This window comes from Daphnia carinata, chromosome 1 (genome assembly GCF_022539665.2).
Source record: "Daphnia carinata strain CSIRO-1 chromosome 1, CSIRO_AGI_Dcar_HiC_V3, whole genome shotgun sequence".
In the NCBI taxonomy this organism is placed as follows: domain Eukaryota; kingdom Metazoa; phylum Arthropoda; class Branchiopoda; order Diplostraca; family Daphniidae; genus Daphnia; species Daphnia carinata.
In genome coordinates, this window is record NC_081331.1 from 13,451,815 (window position 1) to 13,466,973 (window position 15,159).

A 15,159-nucleotide genomic window follows, 5' to 3' on the forward strand; every position below is an offset into this window, starting at 1 on the left:
AGAGATGAGGGCAAAAAAAAAAAAAAAAAGGAAGGGGGGATTCCCGTAACGAAATTCAGGCCCGTCCCAAATTTGACTCCCAGAAGTCAACAACGACTGAGCAGAACTGATTGAAGGGCAACACACTATTTTGTGTGTCTCCCCCACTCTTCTTATATTACGATACGGGGGCTGTTATAAGTGAGAAGGGTACGTATATACCAACCCTAAGACAGTTGTTGATTTCATTTTTTCCCAGGCCTTTTGCCTGCATAGATCATAAAACTAAACACAAGAAAACTGTGAACCCATGGATATATAGCATATTTTCATGTTCCGTTGTTCGCCTTCATTCCTTATGGTCGGCTTGTAGGAGACGAATTCGATTCCGGGATTCTGAAGATTCCTTTAAAAAAAGGCCTATAAAAGCATTTACCCCGTGGGAAAAAAGCAACCACCGTAGCTCTGTTTACTATCTTGTTCTATATAGACCAAAAGAAAAAAAATAAAACTTACTACTGTTTTCGTTCGGTCAAGTGTGCCTCTTGTTTGTTGGTACAAACACAAAAGAGTTAGCCTATATAGTTTAGATAGGCCTCTTGTTAGATACACACAGCCCCCCGCTTCTGGCCTGTACCACTTTTTGCTTTAAAACATTTACAAACATAGTACGTCAACAATGTAGAGCTTTTGCTTTTTTGGAGTCATCACTTTCTTCACGCTATTGAAATTGGCCCGTCCTCATGTTTCCATACATCGGAACTTTGGTTAAGAACCGAAAACATGTTTTACCACCTTTTCTTTTTTGGCCATTCAGTCCGTTACAAATCGCTTCCGCCCCCACACACAACTGGTCAAACACATCCACACAACACTCCGCTTATTTGAAACGCAGTCGCGCGCGGAATTTGTCTTCCATTCAAAAACTTAAAGAATCGGAAATGTCCCTGTCTACACACACACACAAAGAAAAAAAAAGAGCAATACACACCTAACAAAGGTGGCCAAATATAAAAAATCTGCCGTGTTATTTGGTCGGTGACCGTGTCGATGTATCACCTGTGTGAATACATCATTTTAATTGGCCTATACGATTGGAGAAGAAGCTTTTCTTATGGAAGCCCAAAGAAGAAAAGGATTCAAAACAGATCTCCTGCAGCGAAGCGGGTTCTCCTTCTTGCGGCTGGACAAATCGACTGGGATATATTTCACAATAAATAACTGAAAAAAGGGATATTATATAGGGGAAGGACTATTCCGCTTGTTGAATAGGTCTCCATTATGTCTCGTGTTGTGTACGAAGGCCAATGAAAAGGTGACTGGTGTTTGCTGACATTTCCCACGCAAAAGAAGGAACTCGGGGCCCACGTCTTTTGTCAGACCTGAGAAGCAGCCCAAACAAGCAGCTCTATACAAGTAAAATAATAAAGAACGAAAGAAGAGAGAATGAGAAAGTGGTGTGTATGGTGAAGAAAATGCAAGCGCGGTCAAGTCGATGTTTTTTTATATGGCCACAGCATCTTTTATTGCACCTCATTCATCCTACTATGCAGTGTATACACAAGCTTGGTGGCTTTCTGTCACCCTAGCAACGGTAGGCAGAGGGTAAAAAAGGTTGACGGAAACTGGAAGAAAGAGGGAGGAGACATAGTGGGTTTCTCGTTCCTTTTTTTTCAGTCTATAATACGTCAAAGAAGGGATAGCGCAGCCATTACGGCTAGAGGCCACCCAATTTTGGCTAACCCCAAGAACCTTAAACACTTTTTTTTTCTCTCTCTTTTATTCAAGAATTCAAAAACTCAGAGAACTCACCTGCGTGCCTGTGTGGTCTGGTCCTCTCCTTTTGGAACTCACCGGCACGTCGCCAGCTCAACTCAGCTGTCGGTCATTGTCGTTATTGGCCGAAGGGGGACATTAACTTTATGCATGCTAGAATGCGATGTTTTCTAGTTTGTCGATTGGCTTAGTGCATTTGATATACACTCGGAAGCCGTTGGATCAAGTTGATTCGTCCAGCAAAAGCGGCAAATGCGGAAAGCGGGGAGGAAAAAGAACAAGGGGTTGCGTTTGGGTATTTTTTTTTCCATTACGTCATTTGAATTGCAAATTTGTGTTTTATTTTTTTTATGTTCATCCGCTCACGGTTTTTTTTTTTTGTTTTGTTTTTTACCGGCATCGGAGCAGAAGCGAGGAGTAGCAAGGAACAGCAGGAACAGCAGCAAGTCGCCAGATAATGAATCGATATGCAAATGAACAAGCTTTTCTTTTCCTATATAAAAGCCAGCCGGGAGAAATTCACCAAACGAAATGGTATAGGAAGAAGAAAACATTCCTCGGGTTTCCAGCATTGTCGCTGCCGTCGAAACAATAATTCAACTTCTTTGTTTTCTTCCCCTCTCTTTTCTTCCTCTTCACTACGAGAAAAGAAACGGAGAAGAACGAACTTGTTATCTCGGCTCTTTTCTACCGTTTTCCAACATGCGTCTCCGACTTGTCTCACCCGATTCCCAGTGCATATCCAATCTGTCGGTTCGTGACGCAATCACACGTTGGCAGACGACGTGAATTTATATTTTCAGTCGCTGAGAAGAGGAGAAGGAGATTGTACGAAACGGAACAGCACCAACTACAATATAGTACTCGAGGGATTCGCCGGCATCGTTTGAAGTTTATGCAACTCTTTCTCCGTTCCCTCCTCTTTATACCGAAAATCATTCCGATGTTCTGTCTCTATAGGATAGATATGCACGATCTGGAAGCTGGGAGTTGCCTCGTGCATGTTCTTCCCTCTGCTGATAATCTCATTTGATTTGAATCATGTCAGCAACAAGACGATGGACTTTCAAGTAAAATTCCCCGTCATTTCGAAGCAGGAAATTTACCATTTGCGCATTGCAAATGGGATTTCTCGCATATGTGCGTCTCTTTGTTCTCATTTTCTTCAGTCACCACATTCGGCCAATCGAATGATCTCATCGCCGCACATAATGGCCGCGTCCAGATGAGGTTGTAAGAGCTTTTTTAGAAAAAAAAAATCTACCCCGTCTTGCAATGGTTCCCCCTCTTTTATGTTTTTTATGGTCATGAGGTATCAACACTCCCGCACGTAGCAACGGGCCGTATAACGTTGGGGTCAACGGCGAAAGATCTTTCCGTTCTTTTTTTCCGGGAACAGTTTGGCAGCAAAATGGTGCCAGATAGCTGGAGCTGTGTAATGATTCTTCTCTTTTGCGTCATAAAATGTCTTCCATTTGAAATACACCATCACAGGCCACCTAGCGCTGGGCAACTGGACTGGCCGTGAAGAGAATCGTTCAACGCGACGACAACCATAACAATAATTTTTCTTAGGTGTCAAGATAATAGACAAAAACTAAAATAATTATCTGCAAAACGCTTGAGTTTTCCGCCTTCTCTTTTTAAGGAATTGATTTAACCATTTCAAACACGAATCTTTATTGTTTTGAATCGTAAAACCAGTTTGCTCTTTACATCTCTCGGTGATTGGGTGTAAGGCATCAGTAACGTTTCACGTCTTTATCAACTTTGATGCGAATGCGGTCAATCATTGCGTGAAAACAGATAAGAAAGTATCGCCTTGTTAGTGCGGACCTATAACGATATACCACCTTTTTCATCCATCGTTGGGAATATTTACTTTTCGAATAGCAAAGGTAGTATATGTGCCGCATTAGAATTTTTCGCTAACGACAAACGAAAGGCCTTGCCTTTTTTAGACATCGTCGAAACACTTTGAATTTCAAACAGTGGTAATTAAATATTTTTTGAATAAAAGATGCTGGAGTAGCATAAAGAGCTGAGACTGAAATTTCAAGGGCAAAAATGTTGATCACGACGCTGCTTTTTAATGAAGTCCAGTGCCTGGCCCTTCTTCTATGACACTCGTCATTTATGGCAGTACTGAAGGCCACCCACCATCTTGTTTATAATACAGAATTTTGGAGTGGTGATGAAAATAATGCAAAGTCTGGAAAAAATATTGCAGAAAAAAAACCCCACCCCATAGATCTTTGTTCTTCGAAAGCTGAAGGTTGCAAGGATTTCGTTGCGAAAACCCGATTTCCGAGTAATACAATAGATAGGACAAAAATTGATTCAAATGTACAAAAGCATTATGACGTCAGAGCTCTGATTTAACCAACGCCTGTCGGTGCCAAGGGCATTGTTTTGGGACAAAAAAAGAAATACATTTTTATTTAATCTAGCTAGTAACGAGCTTTGTTTCAATTTAGTTGGTGTTGTCAACCGCGACAATTGAATCCTCCATTATATTTTCTCGTGAGAAAAGCCCACCCAAAATCTCTTGAATTTATTTTTTTTTTCGCTTTCTTGGGAAAGAATATAATGAGGTTAGCCAAGCTAGAGTATATCCCCTTATTACATTATGTTTTGTGTAGTTCAAAACGGTATAAAAAGGATAGCAATTATCTTATTCAAATCCACACGGGGAGACAACCTTTGAAAGTTGGCGCCCTACTTTCAAAAAACTGTTTTCGTCTTTTCAACTTGAAAAGATGCCATGAATTTCATTGAGCAGAAGAAGGAATTTTCTTTCCTGACCACTTATCGAAACCAGACCATATCATGAATTCGAAAGCGCGATCAGCGCAACATTCGATCACTGAATAATAAGATGGAGCCGTAATGGCTTCCAAGAACTACCGAATCCCAACTCTTCGGTCCAAAAATAGCTATTTAATCTTAAACGACCTTGGTATTAAGTATAAACAGTCTTTATCTGCCTTTATGGAAGTCTCGTTTCCATCGAAGTGATCTGTAATTATCTATAATAATAATTATGGTGTCAGCTTACTCGAAAATTGATTCGCTGATAATGAAGCTCTGCTGTGCTTTGCTGTGCCGAGAACTTTTAGGCTTAAGAAATGTTAACTGTAACTTCCACTTCTTTGGGATTGCTGTGAGTATCGAACATGTAAACAACTGATAATTATTGTGTTAAGGTTGCTTTGTAGGTGTGTTCGCTAATGTTTGAGTATAGATTGAGAGTATATTGGCCGTAAGGTTTAAGCGCCAGCGCTCGTTTGGATAAGAAATTAGCCTTTGTTTCTTACGTTACGTTGCAATAAATGAATCTGTTGATTTTTAATATTAATGCTTAAAAATTCGTGTGATACTTGAATTTGGCTTCGCGCCCCAGTTGTATATTAATACCGTTAAATATTCAATATCCCCGCAACGTCTGATCCGAAGCATAAACACAAAGAATTATCAAAAATAACCATAGCAGAGTGGCGCAGCGGAAGCGTGCTGGGCCCATAACCCAGAGGTCCGTGGATCGAAACCACGCTCTGCTAAAGCAATTCTTTTTTCATTTTTAAAACAAATTGCTTTTGCTTTCAATAGTGAAATTCGGAATTGTCTAGTAAATAAAAATTTCGTATTTCAAACAACCAAAGGAAACACACTACATTTCTAAATTCGTTTCTATTATTTCTCTTGAATATTGAATGATTTATTTTGTCTATCACCTATGTTGACGTCATAATCGTTCTTTTCAAAAGTTTTTAGCCGGTTGCACATTTCTGACCAAGGAGATAAGAACGAGATATCAAATTATGAAAAGGCACAGCTAGAAAAAGAGACTGTATTTTTATCGACCCAAAACAATCACAAGGTGGCAAAATAACACTGATAAAACCATAGGGTGGCAGAGATCCAACCTTATAATATTACGTGTTGCTATATTCATGATCACTCAAAATGATGAATAAAAGAGCGAAATTTTCACAATCAAATCCAAAGGATCTTCACAGATCAATGATCTCCCAACTCTGCTCGTGATTTGCCCTTGTTTTTGGGCATCTTACGAGTTGTTGTATCTTCCAAATCTTTCGCCTTGTAATAATGAGGAGCAACTTCCAATAGCCAGCTATTTTCAATCTGAATGACTTGCCTCATATACTCTTTAGTTGTGAACACAAGTTCGTGATAGATGAGCCAGCGCGGAAGTTCTTCGAACATGGAGCTGTTGGGATGGATGAGAACTGTCTGATTGTGTTTAACTGTCTTGTAACCACCAGTCTTGGATAAACGCGATGTGTTGTAAAAGAATCCAGCTGTCACTGCCTTACCGATGGCTACTAAATCGTCTTTATTGGAAACCATGTCAATTTCGACACGTTCCACCAGGCCGACTAGCTGTTCTCTAACGTCCCTAGCGCGTCGCATTGATCGATGTTGAATGAAGTTCTCGAAGCACCATTGGGTCGAAAAGTCCGTGTCAACCCACTGGTTGTAAACGTTAAGCAAGGTGAAATGGTCGCCGCCAGGAGAAAAGAAGTTCTTGCGAGCGGTGTCGGCGTGAATAGCTTTATCTTTTGGTCGATAAAAGACGGCGCTGTTGACTGACAGCATCGCAGCAATAGTAACAATTTCCTCCGAGCATTTGTACTTTTCTGATGCTAATAGCATTTTGGCCATCATTGGGTCAACAGGGAATTCTGCCATGCGTCGGCCCAACTTTGTCAATTCGCCCATGTGGTTGAGGGCTCCTAGAGCGTACAGTTGCTCTAGCGCCAATGCCAGTGTTTCGTGCGGAGGAGGATCAAGGAAGTCAAAGTGGATTAGATCGTTAATGCCGAGTGACTTGAGCAACAGAACGACGTTGCCCAAATTGACTCGCTGAATTTCAGGTACTGTGTTCTCTTCGAGTTCATGCTTGTACGCCCACGCTGTGTATAAACGAAAGCATTTGCCAGCTGCAACACGTCCAGCTCGTCCTGCTCGTTGGTTAGCTGACGCTTTGGAAATTGGAACGACCACTAAGGATTCCATTCCCGTTCGCGCATTGTATGAATTTTGCTTGCAAAATCCTGGGTCAATTACGAAGATGATGTTGTCAATAGTCAAAGACGTTTCTGCGATATTCGTTGCCAAAATGCATTTCCTGGCACCAGGGGGAGTTGGCTCGAAAATTTTTGCCTATGTGAATTAAAAGTGAAGGCAGATTAAAAACCAGGAAACAAAAAAAGCCTGAATGTACAAACCTGCATATCTGACGGTAAATTGGCATAGATAGGTAGAATCAGCAATTCTTTTATCCTTGTACCTAATCGTCGGGTCCGTTCTGTCAGGCTCTCCTGAGCAGTTTCAATTTCTTCTTGTCCAGTAAGGAAAACAAGAATGTCCCCTGCATCTTGCGTTACGTGAATTTGAAGGATTGTGACTACGCAGGCGTCGATATAATCTGCTTCGGGTGCTTTGGTGTAAAAAATTTCCACGGGAAATCTTCTACCAGGGATGCGGAAAATGGGAGCTTCATCAAAGAAATCGGAGAATTTTTCAGCATCCAATGTAGCACTGGAAATAAGAAGCTTCAAATCAGGTCGAAAACGGGCGATATCCTATCGACAATGATAAGGAGTCACGTCAATGTTGCATCATGGTAACTAAAGACTGAAATGGCTTACTTTGATCAAACCAAAAAGAATATCGGTGTGAAGTGTTCGTTCGTGAGCCTCGTCGATGATCATGACACTATAACTCTGTAAATCAGGTTCGGAGAGGAACTCTCGCAACAACATTCCGTCAGTCATATATTTGATTACAGTTCTCTCTGATGTGCAATCCTCAAATCGAATGCTATAACCAACTTCGTTACCAAGTTTCTTGCCCATTTCCTGTGGATGTTATTTCATAAAATTTGATTTAAAATTACAATTATTCACCAAGCTCATACCTGAGCTACGCGGGCAGCAACGCTCATGGCAGCAACACGACGAGGCTGTGTGCATCCAATTTTTTTACCGTCTTTGCAATACCCTGCTTCGTAAAGATATTGTGGGATTTGCGTTGTTTTACCAGAGCCCGTCTCTCCTTCCACGATCAAAATTTGATGGTCTTCTACGGCTTGCAGTAAATCTTCACGAAATGGAAATATCGGTAGAGATTTCCTTGTTTCTTGCAACGACATTTTCTTCTTCTGGATGTCACTTACCTCTGGTTGATCTTAATATAGGAATGTAAATAGAAATGAAGATCATTGTAAGCTTGCATAGTTTGTACGATTTGCCTCACCTTCGATACCCTTCGTCCCGGCAAGTTGATTTGTCTGAACGAAGTCAATGGTGTCATCCAACAAGAGATCATAGTCGTGAACTTTTCCTTTCTCTTGAAGTCGCTGTTTTGCATCCCTAGCACCAAAATTCCATTGGGCAGTAGCCATGCGTGCATCTTCCCAAACTCGCTGCTCAGAATGTGGTTGTTTCTCTCTGTCATCTATCTCGACGTATCTGTCAGGCATTGCTTTATCCCGCTTGTCATCGGGCATATGGTACCGTTGAACTAATTCCAACTCTCGGGCCTTGTCGTGTTCTTTCGCAAGATTGAGAATTTTCTTTTTGTACTCGCGATCCTTTCGTTCACGCTCCGTAAGTTGTTGCTCATCAAACAGGTATTCGTCATCGAAAATATCTGCTTCCAATTCAGTGATTTTGTCACCCTTTCGTTTCTCCAAATATTTTCTTCTTGATTCAACTCTAAGTTTGGGAATAATATTTGCTTTATCTTCAGCCTCCATCTGAAGTCGTTTAGCAGCCTCAGCAAAGCCTTTAATAAATAACATGACATGGCAATCACAATCAATCAAATCATGTAACAAATATACCTTTCCCAACAGTTACCACATTCCTCTGTTTATCTTTATCTTTTAGTTTGAGACGTTCTGAGAACTCATCTCTTTCTTTTAAATCTTTCACTCGTTGCTTTTCATCTTCATCCTCACTGCTGGATTCAGACTTTCTTTTTTCTTTCTTAATTTTTTTGCTAGCAGGTGGTGGTGGAGGAGCCATTACTTCTTCGTCACTGTCTTCCAACAATTTGTATCGTTTGTTTTTTTCAATCATTGCTAACATAGCTTGCTCTTGCTGCTTTGCAGCAATTCTTTCAAGATTAACTTTCGGGGCTGCTCTCGGAATCTTCCCCCACAGTTCTGTCAAGAAAGTCATGACTTTTGCGTTTGTCACATCTATAGTGTCTGTGCTACGGACTTTCTCAATAAGGTCATTCACTGATGAACTTTTATGCGCAAGCGACGCCAGAAACTGAGACGTATAGCGGTCACTAAAGTCTAGAATTTCAATTAACTGATCACTAACCCACGTTTCTAAATTCATTTTTTAATTTTATTCAGAAACTAATTCGTAAACAATGCATTAGGAACGTCGAGTCCGTCTGAAACTGTTGATAATGAAAAACCTTGGAGGATCGTCCACAATAATGGAAAACGCAGCAGACTAAATGTGGCGCTCAGACGTAGCGGCACAACAAGCGACCAGGAATATAATAGTTCAACTGTTGATTTTTATGAAAGTTAAAACATTTCTGAAACGGAAAAAGATCCTGATTTATGTTTCAACAAACTGGATTTTTTAAAAGCTGAAAATAATTCAACTTTAAATATTTAATTCCCACTACATTTACCAGGTGGCGTCGCACATATCTATAAACTTGGAATTTGCATGTTTAGGCTATCGTCACCAACGACAACCGCCAGTTGCAGTCAAACACAAACATGTCAACCGAAGAAGATCCAGAACTACGAGATTTGATTGCAAAAACTCTAGAAAATAATGGAGTTCTTGGAAAGCTTCGAGTACTATAGAAATGCCTTATATTGTAAGCCATAATTCCAACGTTTTATTTTTCTTTAGGCACAGCTACGGGCAAGCACATTTTTGGCTTTAGACCAACAGGAAGACTCAAAGGTTTGGTACAAAATTTTTTTTTATTTCGTGAGTCATGTTAACTCTGTCTCATTATATCCAAAGGTCACATTCCCAAACAGTGATTCAGCTGTACAGGAATTTGTATCAACTAAGCATGGAGCTATCACTATGTCACTCATCAGAGATTTTCTCACATTATTCAACATGCAATTCACTCTAGCAGTGTTTGATCCTGAAACATGTGAAAGTGTTTCCTACAAAAGTATGTCCCGATCGGATGTAGCCTGTGATCTTGGGCTAGAAAATGTTAGTCCTGAAGTTCCACTTTTGCTTGCATTGGTAACCAATTTCATGAAAGAACGAGGTTCCAAGGCTGCTCTTGAAACAAAGTCAGGAAAACCAACCTCTGAATTAGTAGACCATGTAAAAGACAACCTTGTGAATCTTAAAGGTAATAATCCATTCATATTATACCACAGGAGGCACATATCCATCTAATAAATGATTTCTAGTTAGTAGTGATGATTATGATGAAGATTTCCAGTCATCTTCAGAATCAACCCCAAAAAATGAAATCAAAGAGGCCAGTGTGGAGGAAGAGTTAGATGTGTCAGCCTCAGATCTTCTGGTGAGTGAAAGTTCCAATGCAGCGGACACAATAGATAAATCGACATCAAACACCTCACTCAGTGTTGCCGACCACGTAGAGAAACTTTGATTTTTGCACAATTACTGAGATTTGTTCGGAAAAAGGCTGATGTGTCTTATAAAACTGTTGAGTATGTTTGTTTAAAACGGTAACTGTATTACGGGTGATAATGTACGAAAAAGAATTGTAGAACGTCAACACAATTTTTTCTCGTGATTCTCAGCTGAATTTTGGTCTAGTAGTCTAGTGTATTTAGCGAAAGTTGAGATTTCACGAAAAAAGCCAAAAGTGCGAAGGCAATAGCCTTCTTCTTTTCAAAATCTGGCAAATTGGGACGTATGGCAGAATTGGACAAAGCTAACCCATTTGGATCAAAATTAAACGACGATTTCAAATATCAGGGCAGATTTGGATTTATCGAATTGGTTATTGAGTTATGAGTAGAACGAAGACATCAATAAATTTGACCATTTCCATTTCAAACGCCGTACCGTCAAAACTGCCAGTCACAGTTCAAAATGAACCTGATATTCGTGATCATCTTTCAATTTTGAGTAGGAATCAAGTGTTTTTAGCTCAAGTCAGATTTTATCCACAATCGCAAAAATGAGAAGGCTATACCCTTCTCTGTTTTTCAAAATCTGGCAAATTGGGACATGTCTCAGAATTCCATAAAATTAAGCCGTTTTGATCAAAATTAAACGAGAATTTCGAATATCAGATCAGATTTTGTCAATGGAAAAGACAGTTTTAATAACCTGTTTTATTTAATTCTTATTATTTATAAAATTTTCGTATTTTTACGCGGTTTGGAAAGAAACTGTTTTGCAGTCGTGCTACTATTTCGTGTGTCTTCTGCTAGCTGTTAAATCGAAAGGTACCTAAATAAGAAAAGGACACAGCGAAGGATACAGAACGTCCTAATACATCATTAGATCCAAATTTGAGCATGTCACAAAATCGAGTTGCCGTGGTAATATTCCTTATTAAATCACCCTATGCTCTGGGTTACGCTGATACAAATTCGTCAATTTGGGAGTATTTAGGTAACTGGTTCAAACCAGGGAATCGGTTTCGCCACGGTTAAGGCGCTGTGCAAAGATTTCGAAGGTTCAGTCTACCTCACCTCTCGAAATGAAGAAAGCGGCCTGGCTGCTGTTGAAGAATTGAAAAAAATTGGTTTGCAGCCTAAGTACCACCAGCTAGACATCAACAATGAGTCAAGTGTGTTACGATTGCGAGACTACTTGAAGGATACATATGGGGGGCTGGATGTTCTTGTGAACAATGCAGCCATTCTTTTACCTTTTAAAGAAGGCATGTCTGGTGACATTTTTGCTGAACATGCCTCCACTGTCATGCAAACCAACTATTTTGATACTCATCGTGTTTGCAAAATTTTTTTCCCATTCTTAAGCCCCATGCAAGGGTGGTGAACCTTTCCAGCATGTTGGGTCATTTGACACAGATTCCAGGAGAAGAATCGGTGGCTGTTAACTTGCGTGCTAAGCTGGCATCTCTGGATTTAACATATGAAGAACTTGATAGCCTAATGCATAATTTTGTGGAGTAAGCTATGCCACACATACTATAATTATGCGATTCAAGTCTATTGTATTGATTGTACAATTTAATCACTATTCATTGTTTTCTATGAAATAGTGCAGCACAAAAGGGAGAACATGTCAAATATGGTTGGCCTGCAGCTGGTTACTACACAACTTACATCGTATCCAAAATAGGCGTTAGCGCTTTAACGCGCATCCAGCATAGGGACTTTGAACGTGATTCGCGCGAGGACATTGTTATCAACCACGTACACCCAGGATATGTTTCTACCCAAATGTCAGAATACAAAGGAGTTCTTACTCCAGAGAAAGGTATGATAGATAATCCCAATATGAAAAACAAAATTTTGCTCAATCTTGACTATCATCTAGGTGCGGTTGCTCCTTCTTGGCTTGCGCTTCTGCCACCGAATGTGCAAGAACCAAAAGGAGCTTTTGTTTGGTGTGATAAGACAATTGTTGACTGGGTGAAAGGGCCAATGCCACCTCTAGACTGATAACTGAAGTTGCAAATCTTCATCGCCATGTCCATACTGTTCTTCCACGATATTTTCGTGAAGAGGACGTCTTCGCGTACACTGGCAAGATGAATTCTGGCACATTTCCATTTTTTCCGTTCTAAACATGTTATTCCGTGTGGTGCAATACAGTTGGTTGAGGTTCTGAAAGAAATTATTTTATCGCAAGTTTTGGTTGTTTTCTGATCCCCTGTGGTATATGTCATCATACGGCAGATTTTGAGAAAAATGAGAAGGGTATAGCCTTCCCACTTTTTTCATTTTTCGCAAAAATTTAGATCTAGTAAAATTTACAAAATATAGACTGGTATTCAAACGGTAATAACAGCGCATGATTCTGTTTTGACGTAGAATTCGAATTTCCTAAAATAAACGTAAAAAAAAAAAAAATTTACAGTCTAGCGCGCCAATACGCATCAGCACTAAAGTGGTTCAGTACAAATATTCGGTACATTTCCAAAACGGTTGATTTAATGAAAAGAAATACAATATTCTCGAAATTAGCATTCAATTCTTAGGATATGCTGTGATTTCCAAAAAACTCCAATGAATGTCAGTTCGTGCAGATTGTCGAGGGAAAATTCCCACGGTAATTCCCATAGGAAAACACATCTTTTCCATTTTTAAATTTAACCAGCGCTAGACCTCCCACCCCCAGCTAGAACCAGCTAAATAAGACCGACAAAAAAAAAATAAGCCCGACTTTTCTACATATATTTTATTTTAACAAAATCTTTAGTTTAGCAATGAAAATAAGCTGTTTACATTCAAAAGAAACGAAAATCACGAAAATAACTTTGTACTTTTCATGAAATCAGGAATTTCTGAAAAAGGGCCCCAGAAATTGAAAACGTCATATTCATTGAGGCCACTATTTTTTTTCATAAATTAATAACCGATTTGATTGCACGAAATCTAACTTAATATTCGAATTCCTCGTTCAATTTCGATCAAAATGGCTCAGTTTCGTTTGATTCTGAGACATGTCCCAAATTCTTAAAAATTTGAAAAACAGCAAAGGCTATAGCCTTCCCACTTTTGCAAAATCTGCCAAATTGGGACATGTCTCAGAATTGGACAAAATTAAGCCATTTTGATCAAAATTAAACGAGGATTTCGAATATCAGGTCAGATTTAGCTTAATCGAATTGGTTTTTGAGTTAGGAGTACAATGAAGACATCAATGTATTCGACTATTCGGTCTTACCGTCAAACATACCTGTTAAAGGTCAAAATGAACCTATTTTAAGAAACTTTTTATGCCCAATGTGTAGTCCGAAATGCTCGAACTTTGGTCTAGTTTATTACCCATAAAACTTTTCTATGCCTAAATCTTCAGTCATGACCTATTTGTCATTGAACGAGTATAATGATCCAAGTTAGTTACAAATCATTGTTGCAGCCAGGAACGCTTAGCAGCATGTTTACTGCCTTTTTTTTATTTTCGCCCCCGCATACAATAAAACTTTACAATTGGGCAACCCTATCGGTTAAGATAATTGTGTAATTATAGAAAAATATTACCTTCAAAAAAGAAGTATCATGGAATGATGAAAATGCACCAAAAAATGTAATATCAAATTTGAAAATAATGATCTTGATACTGTACACAGCCCTGAGCTTGCTAGTTTGAATCGCTTTGGCTCTGGCTAGAGTGTGGATGTAATTGTTCAATGGTTTGGGAGAGGTGTTCCAACGCAGATACTAGTTCATTCATGTTGTCCGATGTCTGCTGAGCGTTAACATCGTGTTGCGCCCCGAGTTCAAAGTGCAATCTCGCCAATTTCTCCTGCTGATCTCTAATAGCCTCCATTTGTTCTGTGCTGCAGTGACGACCTAAAAAATAACACATCCTTCAGTTAGCTTTTTCCCAGTATAACGCGGAAATCAAATTGAAACGTACCGAATGCTTGGAGTTTGCCAGAATGGAAGTCGTTGACTAGTTGAATGAGCGCCGTCTCCATATTTCTCATGTCAGCCACATCTGCAAGGAACGAGTGGGAACTGTGCGAACTTTCTGGGAACAACTCCTTAGCTGACATATTATAACAAAGAAGCCAACAAAGAAGCGGGGAAAAACAAGCACATAACATGGAGAAAAGAGAAACAAATCATAATAAAAAGGCATGCAGCTGACTACAGGTGTGTGGGGGCTAGTTAAATCAAGATCATGCCACAAAGAGAAAAGAAGAATGTATAGAGTACAGACTGCATAACATACCCTTCCTTGGAGGTTTGGGGTGAAATATTTTTGTTCGTTTGGCTTCCCGACTCCATGGTGTTTCAGAGGATGAATTCTCAGTCAGAGTTCCATCTGAAGAGGCCCCTCTGTGATTGTGACTAGAAGAGGTGCGGGAAGAACAATCAATTTGTATTTTTACTTCGGGAATTGGATGTGGGCTTTTCTTCGTCCGTTCCCTATTGTTATGATGACTGTCCTCCATGATCCTTGTTAGTGACGAGAACCAAATTGGATTCTTATAAGAAACTATTGACAATAAAAATGCTTCATTGAACTTTTACTTCAATTTTAAATTGCGCCAATTATGTCTGTTGAACAAAGAAGATTGTTTCCAGTGAAGGAACTGGAACTGGGACGTGAATGTCAAAATGCCATGTTTGTTTACCGTAGTCGGCTGACTTCGAATGATGCCCTTTCTCACTCGAAGGGTTCTGTAGAGGCGATTAATCATCTCTTGTCATCATGAAACGCCCAAGAGAATGTTAAAAGAACGCAC

The 15,159-nt window shown here is 39.7% G+C and overlaps 3 protein-coding genes, 1 non-coding gene and 1 pseudogene across 7 annotated transcripts in view; 3 read left to right on the forward strand and 2 right to left on the reverse strand.

Annotated features, from left to right (window-relative positions):
• Positions 1 to 5,243: 5,243 nt before the first annotated feature.
• On the forward strand, positions 5,244 to 5,315 carry Trnam-cau (transfer RNA methionine (anticodon CAU)). Its single transcript has one exon. It is a non-coding gene; the product is annotated as a tRNA-Met (tRNA).
• Positions 5,316 to 5,591: 276 nt separating this feature from the next.
• LOC130691641 (pre-mRNA-splicing factor ATP-dependent RNA helicase DHX16-like) lies at positions 5,592 to 9,242 on the reverse strand. The gene is made up of 6 exons (XM_057514610.2): positions 8,627 to 9,242; positions 8,038 to 8,568; positions 7,700 to 7,968; positions 7,431 to 7,640; positions 7,008 to 7,364; positions 5,592 to 6,942 (listed from the first exon to the last, which is right to left on the reverse strand). Exons 1-6 carry the CDS (start codon positions 9,132 to 9,134, stop codon positions 5,776 to 5,778), a joined length of 3,042 nt encoding a protein of 1,013 aa, XP_057370593.1. The 5' UTR covers positions 9,135 to 9,242; the 3' UTR covers positions 5,592 to 5,775.
• Positions 9,243 to 9,478: 236 nt separating this feature from the next.
• On the forward strand, positions 9,479 to 10,538 carry LOC130691670 (centrosomal protein 43-like). Its single transcript, XM_057514659.2, has 4 exons — positions 9,479 to 9,613; positions 9,672 to 9,725; positions 9,789 to 10,137; positions 10,199 to 10,538. Exons 1-4 carry the CDS (start codon positions 9,533 to 9,535, stop codon positions 10,402 to 10,404), a joined length of 690 nt encoding a protein of 229 aa, XP_057370642.1. The 5' UTR covers positions 9,479 to 9,532; the 3' UTR covers positions 10,405 to 10,538.
• Positions 10,539 to 11,158: 620 nt separating this feature from the next.
• Positions 11,159 to 12,575, forward strand: LOC130691664 (carbonyl reductase [NADPH] 1-like; annotated as a pseudogene).
• Positions 12,576 to 13,974: 1,399 nt separating this feature from the next.
• The window catches only part of LOC130691668 (coiled-coil domain-containing protein 28A-like), a 60,303-nt gene continuing 59,118 nt past the window's right edge, over positions 13,975 to 15,159 (reverse strand). Inside the window, exons 2-5 of one of the 4 annotated variants that reach the window (XM_057514656.1) lie at positions 14,945 to 15,094; positions 14,643 to 14,869; positions 14,325 to 14,456; positions 13,975 to 14,257 (exon numbers count right to left, since the gene is read on the reverse strand). In XM_057514656.1, coding sequence (XP_057370639.1) covers positions 14,046 to 14,257; positions 14,325 to 14,456; positions 14,643 to 14,865 — 567 coding nt within the window. In that variant the 5' untranslated portion in view covers positions 14,866 to 14,869; positions 14,945 to 15,094 and the 3' untranslated portion in view covers positions 13,975 to 14,045. Of the gene's footprint in view, positions 14,258 to 14,324; positions 14,457 to 14,642; positions 14,870 to 14,944; positions 15,130 to 15,159 lie in introns of those variants that run through there. The other 3 variants (XM_057514654.1, XM_057514653.1, XM_057514655.1) reach the window with 3 other exon arrangements.